The following is a 15,021-nucleotide window of genomic DNA, read 5'->3' as shown; positions in this document are numbered from 1 at the left end:
TAAAACACATTGTGGATCCTCTGTTTCATGTTACACAACAAAACAACATTATACTGCATACACTGCAAAATCTTGAAATTATACATTGCTGATATTTTGTTCCATAAAAACTTACTATTAACTTCGACCAGAAAAATATATATTACGCAGCACTTGATGATAAGGCCTCTAATAAATGTTATGATGTATAATTTCTTGAATTCAATCAATAACGTATAAAATGTAACTATAAATGGTTTTAATCGCACATAATATACTGTAATTATAAAAGCAACCAAAATTTACCGACTTTTGCCGGCTACATGACGCCTAATTAGCGTCTCGCATCAATTACTATAAAACTATACACAAATTAAATACTTTAATAATAGTAAACAAACATCAAAAACGCAAAAAAAATTTTCACTTAAAACTAATTTTTAAAATTTTCTATAATAAAATAACAGTAAAACAGATGCTATCCCATCAAAACTTTCCAATTTGTACCACAACAAAGACTTGCAAGGTTGGTTGAGCGGGCTTCTCTACCTGGATGCGCAGGATCTGCCAGAAATGCCGCGTAACATATGGCTTTTAGTAAACTAGGCAAATAGATTATTAAATTAATTAGATATTAATATTTTAATTTTTTACAACAAAATAATCTTAATCATATAAATAAATCTGAATAATATTTTCAATCAATTTTAAAAATATAAATTATATTATCAAATTATCAAATAATGCTTAATTTACTACAAGCCGGGAGCTTCACCGAAAAGAAAAAAAAACACGACGTACTTTTTTATTATTTGTGTGTACGTTTTTGACCATGTACTATGCGAGTGTTACATGGATGTGACATTTTATATATTAGATAAACAATTGAATAATATAAAATAATTATCATTTTAAAGCGTATTTATGAATTTAAAGAGATTTTTTTTGTTTTAGCATTTCTATGGATATAATTCGAAAATTATGTAATACGTGAAATTATTAAATAATTGTCAGCGAGACATTTTAAAGTAATTTTGAAGTGATTATTAGAATTGAGTTATCTATTTTAGGGAAGCTACACATAGGTTTTTTTTATATAGCTATTTTACTGCCCTTATTCATTCAAGCTGTGCGCTAGAGGTGCATGAGCTATATAAACTTAACATTAACATTACTATAAATGATACCAAGTAAAAAAGCCTCTAACTTATACCTTTTATGCAATTAAATTAAATATATAAGTCATTTACCTTTGCTAATCGTACAACTTTTAGTTCCTGTTTTAGACATAAAATGAGTAACGATTTCTATCTACGTTACTATGTCGGCCACAAGGGCAAGTTCGGTCACGAGTTTCTCGAGTTCGAGTTCCGTCCTGACGGCAAGTTGAGGTATGCTAACAACAGCAACTACAAGAATGATACCATGATCAGGAAGGAGGCTTTTGTCCACAGCAAGGTATTCGTTTTATATTTATTGGTTATCGATAGAGTAGTTGAACTAATTCTTGATTTTATTGTCAATCAAAATCTTTTTTTATTCTTATCGTTAAACAGCTTTGACTTGAATGTCAGTTGAATTATTTTCTGTTTTAGGACATCTGTAAAACATTTTAACTATTGTCATTCATCTAATGTAAAAAATGCAAACCCTTTTTTTTGCTTTTTTGAAGGCACTAATTTAATTTCATTTAACAGGTAATCAATGAGCTGCGTAGAATCGTTGAGGACAGTGAGATTATGGCTGAGGACGACGCGCTGTGGCCCCAGCCTGATCGTGTCGGCAGACAAGAGCTGGAGATTGTCATTGGCGATGAACACATCTCGTTCACAACAAGCAAAATTGGCAGTCTCGTGGATGTTAATCAGTCCAGAGATCCAGATGGCCTCAGGTTTGATACTTTATTGGTTGTTTTAATCTATGATGAAAAATAAATCTTGTCATAAAAAGTGTGTTAAAAATATAATACAGTATTTCAATCAATATGCAGATCAAAATACTTAGTTATCAAATGAATTTAACTTTAAAAATAATAATAATTAACACTTTTTCCTAAATTTAAAATTTGTTTTGTTTCAGGTGTTTCTACTACCTCGTGCAAGATCTCAAGTGTATGGTCTTCTCTCTCATTGGCCTCCACTTCAAGATCAAGCCCATATAACCATCCTAATCCAATCATAATGTCTCACATTCACTTGTAATATTTCTGTGAGATCACGTGTGTGTTTTGAAACCAAAAGCATTATTGTTTTGTTTGTACTTCAGTACCTTTTGTATGTTTGATAATACATTGTAATTTTTTTCAATTCAATGATTTTTTTTGTCAAGTTTTCAGATGCATTAATTATGACACAAGACAAAGGTTTAAATCGCAGTGCCGCGATGAAGGCAATGTTAATAAAGGCCTGGAGGGAGAGATGGACAGCCAGCCAATTCGGAACACAGATTAAAACATTGGTTACAAAAAGCAGTCCAGCAGAAGATGCTGATTTGGCTGAACAAATATTAAGTCTGTCAGCAAATGGACCCTCGCCAAATAGATTGTTGCTGGACCTTTTAGATCATTCTATTGCCTCCCAGGTAGACAAAGACAATTTTATATTCAATACCTAAAAAACAAGGATGACAACATCCATAAAAGCGAAGCTCTGAAACGGTAGGACAAACGGACATTAACACTTGTATAATGTCAGAACTGAATAATCAGAATGCGAATGTATAAGAGTCAAAGCAAAATTGTAAGTAAATTTGTTGAAAAACTGCTTGATACAGGATAATGTTTATGGACATACTTACATTTTTAGGACTTGATTATAGAGTTGCTTCGCTTATAAAATTGTACTTTGTTGTCCCAGGAATCAGTATACCAAAAATCAGACCAATCGGATAATTAGGTCACATACAAATTTGTTGTTAAAAATGTAAAAAAAATCAACATGTTTAAAATGGACGTACGGACATTCTGGTAATGATTATAGAGTTGCTACGCTTTCTAACTCGTACCTAACTATTACAGAAATCACCATGCAAAATTTGAAATCGATAAGACAATTCTAACATGCCTTAATTAACGAAAAAAGCTATTTAAAAAAGTAAAAAAATCAATATGTTAAAAATGGACGTACGGACATTTTGGTAATGATTATAGAGTTGCTACGCTTTCTACATCGTACCTAACTACTAAAGGAATCACCATGCAAAATTTGAAATCGATAGGACAATTCTAACATGTCTAAATTCACGAAAAAAGCTATCCGTTACGGACGTACGGACGGACGTACGGACGTACGGACGGACGGACCGACCCTAATTATAGAAAAGCTTCGCTTTTAATAATTATTTTTAATAGCAAAATCGAAAAGGTACTGCATAGATAATTTTTAGGTACCTTAACTTTTAATATTTTTTCAGTTGACAAGCTATACAGCAGTGATCAATTCTCTGAGCAGATTTACAAAATACAATTTACCCCATTGCACAGCTGCTTTTCTGAATCTTATTTACAAACACAGAACATTTATAACTTCCAGGTATTTTTTTGAAGCTTGCTTAAATATTATACACCGGTCCATACTAAACGTCATTAAATTTATATCAGTGATCGATAATGTTTCAATATAGAATTGATTTAAAACATGATTATACCTTGTTTAGATGAGCTAAAACAAATTGCACAATACTTTTTTTGATAAGAAGTATCTACTATTTATATACCTATTCATTAATAGATTTTTCAAATTTTAGAGGCCAAATTGAAGATTTTGTGCAGTTTAGTTTGAGCCTGGTATCTTTGGCCACCTGGCTTCTCCATACAGCTGCGGCTACTGTCGCAAGGAACAAATACCTATTCAATATTACAAAACATAGTTTTATTAAAGTTTGTCGTTTGAATAACGGTAATATACATACATTAAATATAAAGTTGAATTACCTATCTAGTTAGTTTGAAATCTAAATGAGCTGTTTAGTTTTTGCATTTATACTTTGACCTTCAAAAAGTGTTGTTTAGAAAGAAAAGTGTAAGGGGACATGGATTAATCAATTTATATCCGAACCTTTCCTCAAATAGTTAAGTAAAAACAGTTAACACATAAGAAAAGTTAGAACAGTTAGCACATAAGAATTGAGGGTGGAGAGAGAGGGGTTTGGAGGTTTTATTCATCATTTATTTTAAATCTCAGTAGTCCTTTGAAAAAGTAGATTGCGCTTTCATCATCATACACCCAAATGCAGAGGCGAATTATACTATCTACACCTCTCCGCAAGAATCCGCAAAGTGTGGCGATAAAATTAAGGCCTATATTTCATGTTTTCATTTACAGTTAAATCCTTCTTTCCCCTTCTTCAGAGATATTTAAGTTTTAAAAAAAAATTAAAATCCTTATCATTAAAATAACAACAACGACTTTTAATTTTCAGGGTTAATATATTGCCTATCAAAAATATTTTATATTGAAATACGATTATTGACAATAAATTAGATGAACTTTTGAAATGAAATAAATTATACACTTATTTTTAATATCCCTGAAAATTTTAACTTACTGAATTTGAAATTTATATCTGTCTGCTAAAATGTCCATAACATTTACATAAATAACTCCCAGTGGTAAAAAAAAATAATATTAATTTGTTGTAATTTATAACAAATTTTTAATGTAATAGCGTACGTATTTGATTTTATACGATATAATCATATGTAAGCATTGGATTTTTTTATTACGGCCATAGCAGTGCCGCATTTTTTTCGGTAACCAAGACGAAATTTAAATTATCTCCCGCAAACATGTATTCAATTTGCAAATGAAACAAGGATGACAACATCCATAAAAGCGAAGCATTGAAATGGTAGGACAACCGGACATTAACATTTGTATAGTGTCAGAACTGAATGATCAGAATATAAATGTATAAGAGTCAAACCAAAATTGAAAGTAAATTTGTTGAAAAACTGCTAGATACAGGATAATGTTTATGGACATACTTACATTTTTAGGACTTGATTATAGAGTTGCTTTGCTTATAACATTATACTTTGTTGTCCCAGGAATTAATATACCAAAAATCAGATCAATCGGATGATTAGATCACATTAAAATTTGTTGTTAAAAAGTAAAAAAATCAACATGTTTAAAATGGACGTACGGACATTCTGGTAATGATTATAGAGTTGCTACGCTTTCTAAATCGTACCTAACTACTAAAGGAATCACCATGCAAAGTTTGAAATCGATAGGACAATTCTAACATGCCTAAATTAACGAAAAAAGCTATCCGTTACAGACGGACGGACCGACCCTAATTATAGAAAAGCCTCGCTTTTAAAAATAGGGCCCAGATGCAGTAGTCAGAAAGTATAGTTTGAATTACCTAGGGTGAATGTTAAAATTTTTATAAATGGGGGGGGGGGGGGAGTTCTAACACTTCTACGTGTTTATTGGCTTTGTCTTTGGAGTGAGAGGATAAATTATTTCACAAAAAAGTTATCTTTTGGGATGTAGTTTTCCTATTTTAAAAAATTAGAATTTGCCTCCAGGTCCAGGTACTGCAGGCCTCCAGGTGGATTCTGGACAGGTAAAAAAAATTCAAGTCGGAACAAAACTTATTTAACAAAAGTAGCTACTTTATGGGCAGTATGAACTAATTTGAAGAAAATTTTTAAATCAGGCTCCATGTTCAGGTACTGCAGGCCCTTTAGGTGGACCCTGGACAGTTACAAACTGAAAAATTTCACTATTTAAGTTAGAAAAAATATTTTTTAACAAAAGTTGCTACTTTATGGATGGTATGAACTAACTTGAAGAAAATCTTAAAATCAGGCTCCATGTTCAGTTACTGCAGGCCTCCAGATGGATCCTGGACAGTAAAAAACTGAAAATTTTTACTATTTACTTTAGAACAAACCTTATTTTAAAATCTGCTACTTTTTAGCTAGTATTACCTGATAAGCTTAATCTCGGTAACCACTGAACCGATCGGATTCTTCTCTTCAGGGTATAAACCTATTAGTCATGTTGTGGTTTTAGGCTATTTTCTTGGGGCGTGGGACACCCCCAACCCCCCCCCCCCCCCCAAAAAAAAAAAAAAAAAAAATACCCCCTATTTTTTTTTGAAGATGCAGTTCAAGATTTTGATGCAGAGCCAGGGCCAGAAATTTTAACTGTCCAGGATCCACCTGGAGGCCTGCAGTACCTGAAAATTGAGCCTGAATTCAAAATTTTCCTAAAATTAGTTCATACCATCCATAAAGTAGCAACTTTTGTTCAATAAGTTTTGTTCTCACTTCAAAAGTAAAACTTTTCAGTTTTTAACTGTGCAGGATCCACCTGGAGCCCTGCAGTACTTGAAACTGGAGCCTGTTTTAAATTTTTTTAAAATCAGTTCATACTATCCATAAAGTAAGTTAAATAAGTTTTTTTCTAACTTGAATATTTTTACCTGTCTAAAATCTACCTGAAGGCTAGCAGTATCTAAACCTGGAGGCCAAATAAATTATTTTTTTTTTTAAATAGCAAAACTACATCCCAAAAGGAAACTTTTTTGTAAAATAATCTATCCTCTCCCTCTAAAGACAAAGCCTATAATCACTGTTTACGCAAAAGTGTCAGAACTCCCCCCCCCCTCTTAACACTAATTGAAAGGCCATAATTTATTGAATTAAAATGTGATTATCTTATTATATAAAGTAGTAAGCTTTTTTGTCTGTAGCGAAGGATCTTGCTAATCGCTGACCGTTATGGTTCTCCTTTACACTGAAGCTTCATATAGGTCCTGAGGTGGTTTTTAGGCTATTCTTTTTGATAGATAAAGTCTGGGTATGGTGTTAGGCTTTTTTTCTGCCTTTATTTATCCTTTAGAATAGAGCCTCTAGATGCTAAGGGCGCAGCCGCTAGTATATATCAAAGAGCGAAGCTTTTTTATCATTATTAAAGCGAGTTTTTCTATAATTAGGGTTGGTCAGTCTGTTCGTCCGAAATGGATAGCTCATTTCGTTAATTATGGCATGTTAGAGTTGACCTATCAATTTGAAACTTCATATGGTGATTCCTTTCGTAGCAAGGTACAATTTAGAAAGCGTAGCAACACTATATTCAATACCAGAATTTTCGTATGTCCATTTTAAACATGTCGTTTTTTTACTTTTTTAACAACAAATTTGTATGTGATGTTATTATCCGATTTATCTGATTTTTGGAATACTGATTCCTAGGACAACAAAGTACAATTTCATAAGTGAAGCATCTCTATATTCACCTCCTAAAAAGTTCTGACAATCTACAGGTGTTAAACTTTGTTTTTCAACCGTTTCAGAGCTTCGCTTTTATGGATGTTGTCATTCTTGTTTTTTAATGTCTATTTTTGAGGCGTTCAAATAATTTGGAGGGAACAGGGGACATAACTCCATCTATCACACAATTAAAATGAGAGTGCGATCTAAATTTATGATCCTAGTATGTTTTACTGCAATTTTCAAACTGGATATCTAAACATGTTTCTTTACAGCCATTTTCCTGGTTAAAATCTTTATTTTGCACACCTGCGGAATTTGAGGCTTGTGTGCGGCTGTCGATCCCTTGAAATTACTATTCTTAGCCCAACATAAGAAAACGATATATTCTATGATAACAGCTGATTAGATAAACAATACTTCCTTTTCATGAAAAAATATGTATTTTTTTGCAAAAATCATGTTTTAAAATTTTTTAAAAAGTTATACAGCTTAAAAAATAAAAACAAATAATTTTTATTTTACACCTTTTTTTATTTTGCTGCCTTAATAAGGAAATATTTAATATATTTGAATCGGCTTAATGCAATTTTTTATCTTTTTTTTGTGATTATTCAATACATATGAAAAAGTAACATTTAAAAATCTCGCCACAAGAAGATTTAACAAACAAAACATTGATTTTGAGTACGATATGATTTTTAAGTTTTAGAAAAACTATAGAAATATTCAAAGTTAAGTGTTTGTTTGCATTTTGAAAAAATAATTTTGCCCTGTTTTATTTGATTAGAACTTTTCAAACAAACTTCATTTTATAAAAGATTAATATTTTTTAATGTTTTTTAAAACATATTACTTTAGATTGGTTAAAAGTTTATTTTTCTATGTGATTTAGGGGTTGCAATTTTTTTGCAAATTACGTTTTTTGGCTTTTCATTCAAATAAGTTGCACAATTCTGGTTTTTACTGTATAAATTTATTAAATGACTACTGAAAAACATATTATAATCCTTACATTTACTTTTTTTTCTAACAGTCTGTTTTTTAGGAGACTTTTTATATCGCTGACAAAAATGGCATTATTCTGCAAAAAAATATTTTTTTTGCAAATATAAAGATAAGAAATTATTTAATAAATGGTTAACTTTAATTTTTGTTTTAGCAAAATGCATTATTGTTTCTTAAAAGATGAAAATAAGGTATCGCGAATATTTGTTGCAATTTGAATGCGATTTTATTGCAAAAAGGAGGACATAGGATTTTAGTTTTAACAGATTATGATTCTGGACCCAAAATTACATAGGACTGAAGTTTTCCTTTGTTGATTGCTGAAAGTTAAAGTTTCTTGCTCTAGAATTGCTATGTGCATATTCATCATAGTCAAGGTTATGAAATAAGTATTTGGTATAGATTATCAGAGAACAGAGAATCCAAAGTGGACCAATCCAACCTGTACCTGATTATTAATGTATTAAAATGGCTGACAACAGAGGATAGTTTGATTGCCTGTATTTTCTATACAGGGAAATCTGAGGATATGGAGCTGCATCAAGATTTGATCATTGCGGCCAAAGGTAATCTGCAAGTTTTTAAAACATAGTTATTAGCTAAAAGTAAATATAGGAAACTAAAAGCGATGTACGTAGGTTAACCTTTTTTCGATGATTTTGCACAGAAAAAAAAATAAAAATAAAAAGTTTTTAAGGAATAAATTATTGACTTATGAATTCTTTTCTTTAAGTATACATGAACATTATATATGTACAATTTTTAGATTTAAGCAAATCGATAGAGCAGCTGCATATGATAATACCAGAAAACAAATTGCAAGATCAGTTAATGAATTTAATACAAAAGATACGAGCTCCTCAACCAAGTGCAAAATTGAAACTAGGTACTTATTTTTAAATGGGTTATATTACACAAAGTGTTTCTTTAGCAAACCTGTGAATATTTAAAAAAAACAACCCTTATATAAAATTTGGGAACTAATAGTAACATTCTAAGTATAATTGGGGAAATAATGTCACAGATCTAGACAAAATATGCTTTATTCCAGTTTACTAAAAACATAAACCCCTGTTTTATTTGGATAATTAATGTTTTACCCTATTACCTTTGTAATTGTAAGATGATTAGAATAACAAATATAAATAAAATATTATGTCAGGACGGCCAAAGAGTAGTCTAATCTTGAGTATTCAAAGCTTGGTCAGCTTTGATGTAGTGTTGAACCCAACCAGTGACCTGAACCAGTTAGCCAGTCAGCTGTCGGTCATTATGACCATGCACAAGGAAAGCATTTTTAAAAAGCCATGTTGTGTGTAATCAAGGATTGGTTTTTAACAGTTAAATAGCTTAAAATTAATAGGTACCCTTTCTTGGATGAAAACATTTGCCACCTAATTTATTTGTTTACAATGATTAGATTTAAGAAAAACATTTTGAAATGCTTTTGCCATCAGGAAAGGTTGGCAAACATGGTTTGTGAGTTGACACGCTGCTGTATGTTTGGTCTCAACGATTGCTGGTAAATTTTGATACCGATTTATCCTTTTAAAAAAATAACAGGATGTTTGTCTGTGTGTGTGTAGCTAAGGATCCGCTTCACTGATATTGTTTTTCTTTATAGTGAGGCTTCTTATATTTCCAGGGAATGGATTTTAACTATTTTGGAAAGTGTACAACTACTCTCTCAAGATCAAGAGAAATCGCCCCTTGAAAAAAAATCACCCCACTCAACAAAATTTTAAACTTTTTCTTTTTAATACTAAAATGTTTGCAAGTTTTGTGTCCTACAATACCCAGTTCCAATAGAACATATCATTATCCAGTTTTGAATAATAACGAATCATAATATTATGTTTCAGTGATAGATGGGATGCATTTACCTTATTGAAACTTAACAGGCTTGTTGAAAAAATTCAAGAAAATAAACAGGTGAATATATTATATATTTTTTTTTTACTACCTAACTATGTAATGTTATTTTAAAGAGTTAAAAATTATGCCTAGCAAAACTTTTATTATGAATATTAATGTAAATGTTTTTTTCAGTATTGCTTCGAAACCGAATTATTCGCTGGATTATAGCCGGCCATACTAAAAAATCATGTATTGTATCATATTATAGACAATTTTCTACGAATAATTAAATAAAAATGATAATATTAATACCAGTTTTGTTAGACCTCATTTCGTCCATTCGGGGCTAACTTAACTGGAATTATCTTAATTTCTAATATAAAATACGACTCGATAAATAACTCAAAATGTTAAATTACAGTAACACTAAGTTTCTTTTTATTTAAACAATAGGTAGGTATAATACATCACATGAAAATGTATTTCAGGATCATAGAGAGGAGGAAGTATATGAAGGATTGATGAAAGTTTTACAATATAATCATTTACTCAACACCATAGATGCAAAGTGTAAAGCCAATGCCTTTGAACTTGTAGTCACATCTTTCTCACCAGGGACCAATCCTTAAATGTCATTTTCATTCATTATGCAAAGCCAGGGGTGTATATTCTGCACAAGATTCCTTTTTTTCTCCTGCTGTCAAATTTTTTTTCCCCTCCTAGTTTTTTCCAGGAAGGAATGAAATAAAATAAAAAAATATTTAAATTTTTAAAACTCTTTATTTTATTCATATTATCCCCCTCCCACATATTCTTTTAGTTTTGTTTTACCAAAAAGGTGAGAAAAATTTTGAAAAAATGCTTTCAGTTCTCTTAATTTTACATTTTTTCTCCCCAACCACATATTTTTTTTTCTCCCCATCCCTCAGCCGGGTCAAATTTGAAAATATACACCCCTATTTAAAGCTGGAATAAAAGAATGGATACAATAAAGGAGTTCTATTACCCAGTAGTTTTATCTTATGTTAGAATAGACTAATGCTTAAATTTCATATTCAAAAATGCTTTTTGAAGTAAACTAATTTAAGGATTGACTTTAGATAAAAGAAAGCAGCCATTAATAACAGAAATGCATTGTAAGCAGCTGCTAGCCGCGAGGCAGCAGCAAATTGAGAAAAGGAAAGAGACACTCATTAAGCTTTGATTTTATTTCCATGATATTTTACATAACATAAATAAATAAAGTACAAAACCTATTAGCTGTATGAAATTCAAAGCTTGATTTTGTCTCTTAAAATTAGGTTACAAACAGAGGGAGAATTCAAAACCAATAATTACACAGAATCTCGAGATATCAACATGATCTTCAAGGTTTTTGTACAATCCAAAAATGAGGAAAAAAATAATGTTTCATGCATTAAGAAATTACTTGTTCCAATTTAAATCCTGAATGAGTGATGAAAGCAATATAGCTTTATAGTAGATTTTTTCCCAGGTACCTAGGCTTTATATCTTCAAATATACAACAAAAATTTACCAATCGTAAATAATTTGGATTTGTACAAAAAAAAACCTATTCCAGGCCGACTCAACACTACAGACCATTATCAAAACATTTGAAAACAGAACCACAGATTCAAACGAGTTTGAAAATCTGCTTTCTGTGATGTATCACATTGTGAAGGTATTTATATTTAGAAGTAATATGTGTAAAAGTTTACAATGTAATAAAAATTTTCTTTCCAAACAATTTAAATGATACCTATTAAAAAACATTCTGAAATTTTAAATTTTTTCACAGGGTTCCAGTTTTGATCTGTTGCTCTCAGCCGCCTCTGCAAATGGAACCTTACCTCATTTGGTTTCCAAGCTATTGTTTTTCAATAAAGGTAATTCTTAAGAAGAAAACATTTATTTATTCTTTGATGGGTCATCAATAATTAAGGGATTAGAAAAGCAACCGTTCCATTGGAATATAAAGAAACTTGTTTGATTAAAACTGTTTATTTTTGCTGTGTTAAGGATACTTTTAATTATTATTAAACAGTAGCATGATGATTTATTGACAATGTCTGTAATTTAGGTACCCAGGAGTCCATGGGAGAATCTAACAAAGTGGCCCAGAATAGGGCTGCATTGTTTGATATGACCTTCCTTATGCTGGTGTACACCGTTCAATGTTTCTCTACTAGTATATTAAGTCCAGGTAAATATATATTTTAATTAGTAGGTATTTCGTCCATATATATCATATCTATAAAAGAACTATTTCAGGGCTGTATATTCTGCACAAGATTTATTTTTCTCCCCGTATAAGAAATATTTCATTTTTCCCCCTGGTTTTTGCTCCAAGGAGGGGGGAAAATGAAAATTCAGTTAATTAAAGTTTTCTTCCTTATTTGATTAAGGGGCGTCGTAGCTCAGTGGTAACGCACTGAGTTACGGTGATGAGAGTTCGAGTTCTAGTCTCCATGTGGCAACTCGAATTTCTCAGTTGAATACATTCACGCAACTTCCCCTGGTTGTGTAAGAAGGGGATTATTGAGTAAGTTTGGATACTTGATAGTCAAGTACAAAATATCAGTACTACCCTTATCCAAGCTCCTCTGCGGAGAGCGTCATTCATTACGGTGACTTAATTTGGGACACCTGCCATACTCGGCGAGGGTGAGGTAATAATGAGTAGCTCTCATGAGATAGCGGGTCAAGTTATAATGTGCTTGAACGTGGAGCTTGATAGCCCTAGTGGCTATACAAAAGTGTCTCAGCCTACTCCTTGACTACTTAGGTCCAAACCCTAAGAGAATATGGCTAATCAATCAATCAATCCTTATTTGATAAAAGACATTACAAATATGGCCTTATTTACTTTTTTTTTTCTTCATTTTTTTCTCTTTTTTTTCATTTTTTTTCTCTTTTTTTCATTTTTTTCTCTTTTTTTTCATTTTTTCCACTCCCCACATACATATTTTTCTTTCCCCCCATCCCCCATATTAGCAGGGGCTCCCATGCAGATTATACACCCCTGAACTATTTACTGAAGTATTATTATTTGAAATAGTAAGTAAAAAAATAAGTTGTATGATGTCAATTCATTTATTTAGATGCAGAAGGAATATTTCCACGATGGGCCCGTCTATGTATGACAGAACCTGGCAATGTAAAACCTCTAGAGTCATTCAAGGAGCTTGGAGGAACTGAAACTCTGGTGGATGGTCTTCTCCAACAAATGATGCAGGTACTTATTAATGGAGAATTAGATAAAAAAATCAGATGTGTGCAAACTAATTAGCCAAGGAGTAGCTAGACCTTTAAGGGGTGAAAAAGTATGCTGGCATTTTTTTATTATGGGGTTGTTAAAATAGGCCTGTTTTTTAGGCATATCATTACCTTTATTAGACTATTTATATTTAGGGAGAGATCCGAGTACAAGTGATCAAGTGGAACCAAGTTTGTGCAAGTGTGCATGAAGTTATGAAAGAGATACTACTTGGTTTGGAAATGGGATCTATTAATCAGGATACTTATAACAGGTTTAAAAACATCTTTTTAACGTTTTTAAGCACCTACTGGAGTGTAATTGTATTTTCTGCACGGGATACCCTGCTAAAGGGGGAGGAAGGGAATAAAAAAAGTTTAAAGGTGAGAGAGAAAAAATAAAAAACTCTGGAAAATTTTCCCCCCTATCTTTGGGGAAAAATTATAAAATAAGTAAGAGTGGTAAAAAAATGAATAAAGTAAGGAGTACTGGAAACATTATTTCATTTTTCCCCTTTTTCTGAGAAAAAAACTAGGGGTGAAAAAATTAAGATATTTTTCAACAGGGGAAAAAAATTAATCTTGTTCAGAATACCTATACAAACCTAAGCAGATAAATCATATAGGTATTTTTCAATTTATGAATAGTTCTATATTTTAAAACATCTTTTTGCAAGTTATTTGGTAAATACTACTGTAATTTTGTATCCTAGGTATGTAATAAGCTATAAAAATTGGAAAGAATTTTAATGAATATAAAAGATTTTAAATCTGCATAAAATTTTAAGGATTTTTTATAAAATTCGTTTTTTATATAAGTCATTATTTAAAAGCGCAAATCCAATTTAAGTTAAGAAATTTTGACCAATAGAATAGGTGGATTGGAAACTACCTGCGCTCTAATTGATTAAATGATGTACGTCACTTAAGCTTCTCCAATCAGGGCGCAATAGTTTTCAATCCACCAATCACAGATGTCAAAATTATTTAACTTAATTTGTATTTGCGCTTATAGATAAAGAATTATACAAAAAACGAATTTTATAAAAATTCCTTAAAATTTTATGCAGATTTCAAATCTATTATATTCATTAAAATTATTTCCAATTTTTATAGCTTAGTATGTAAGTTGTAAAGATCAAAGTTTTTTATTTCTTGAAATATGGATAATATATCCTTTAATGATTTTTCCCACTTTAAACTTAGTATTTTTTTTCATTGAGTGGTATTGTTTTAGGTTATTACAACAACTGTCCAACAAGCTGTGCTGTTTCCCTATATGTATTGCTTCCTGGCTGGTCAGTAGTGCTCATTTTGGGGATGAAGATCCAACAGGTATTTCATTTCTTGGATTTGAGGGATACTTTAAAGATAACCTAAATATATAATACATTCCTATATGTATATTATACATGAATTTGAGTATTTCCATATTTCTTCATAAATATCGTTAAACATAGGGCAAGAAAGCCTGTAATTTTCTGAGACTTCATAAAATAACATTTTTCTCCATGTCCCTATCGAATTACAGAAAATAAGTAATAAGTTCGTTATTACCTTGGCTACAATAATCCGTAGCCATTTGCAAGATACAAATGAACGTGCAAATATCCTACTAGTTCATAATTTAGGTTAATTAAATAGGCTTGACAAATACAATCTTGTTTGAAATATTGATATATATATTTTTC

The 15,021-nt window shown here is 31.1% G+C and overlaps 2 protein-coding genes across 2 annotated transcripts; both read left to right on the top strand.

Annotated features, from left to right (window-relative positions):
- Positions 1-784: 784 nt before the first annotated feature.
- Positions 785-2,315, top strand: LOC145314125 (protein mago nashi homolog). Its single transcript, XM_080153920.1, has 3 exons — positions 785-1,437; positions 1,677-1,870; positions 2,059-2,315. The coding sequence occupies exons 1-3, from the start codon at positions 1,273-1,275 to the stop codon at positions 2,138-2,140; spliced, it is 441 nt and encodes a 146-aa protein (XP_080010046.1). The 5' UTR covers positions 785-1,272; the 3' UTR covers positions 2,141-2,315.
- On the top strand, positions 2,290-14,966 carry LOC145314872 (mediator of RNA polymerase II transcription subunit 24-like). Its single transcript, XM_080154952.1, has 18 exons — positions 2,290-2,559; positions 3,391-3,509; positions 3,724-3,813; positions 8,618-8,781; positions 8,982-9,101; positions 9,378-9,507; positions 9,678-9,737; positions 10,078-10,147; positions 10,561-10,687; positions 11,173-11,252; positions 11,375-11,443; positions 11,655-11,756; positions 11,874-11,961; positions 12,156-12,278; positions 13,177-13,310; positions 13,487-13,605; positions 14,568-14,665; positions 14,962-14,966. Exons 1-18 carry the CDS (start codon positions 2,290-2,292, stop codon positions 14,964-14,966), a joined length of 1,968 nt encoding a protein of 655 aa, XP_080011078.1.
- The last annotated feature ends 55 nt before the right edge of the window (positions 14,967-15,021 follow it).

This window comes from Acartia tonsa, chromosome 3, assembly GCF_053477335.1.
Source record: "Acartia tonsa isolate MP-2025a chromosome 3, ASM5347733v1, whole genome shotgun sequence".
Classification (NCBI taxonomy): domain Eukaryota; kingdom Metazoa; phylum Arthropoda; class Copepoda; order Calanoida; family Acartiidae; genus Acartia; species Acartia tonsa.
The sequence above is the reverse complement of the archived record's forward strand: the minus strand, read 5'-3'. Positions and strand labels throughout refer to the sequence as shown.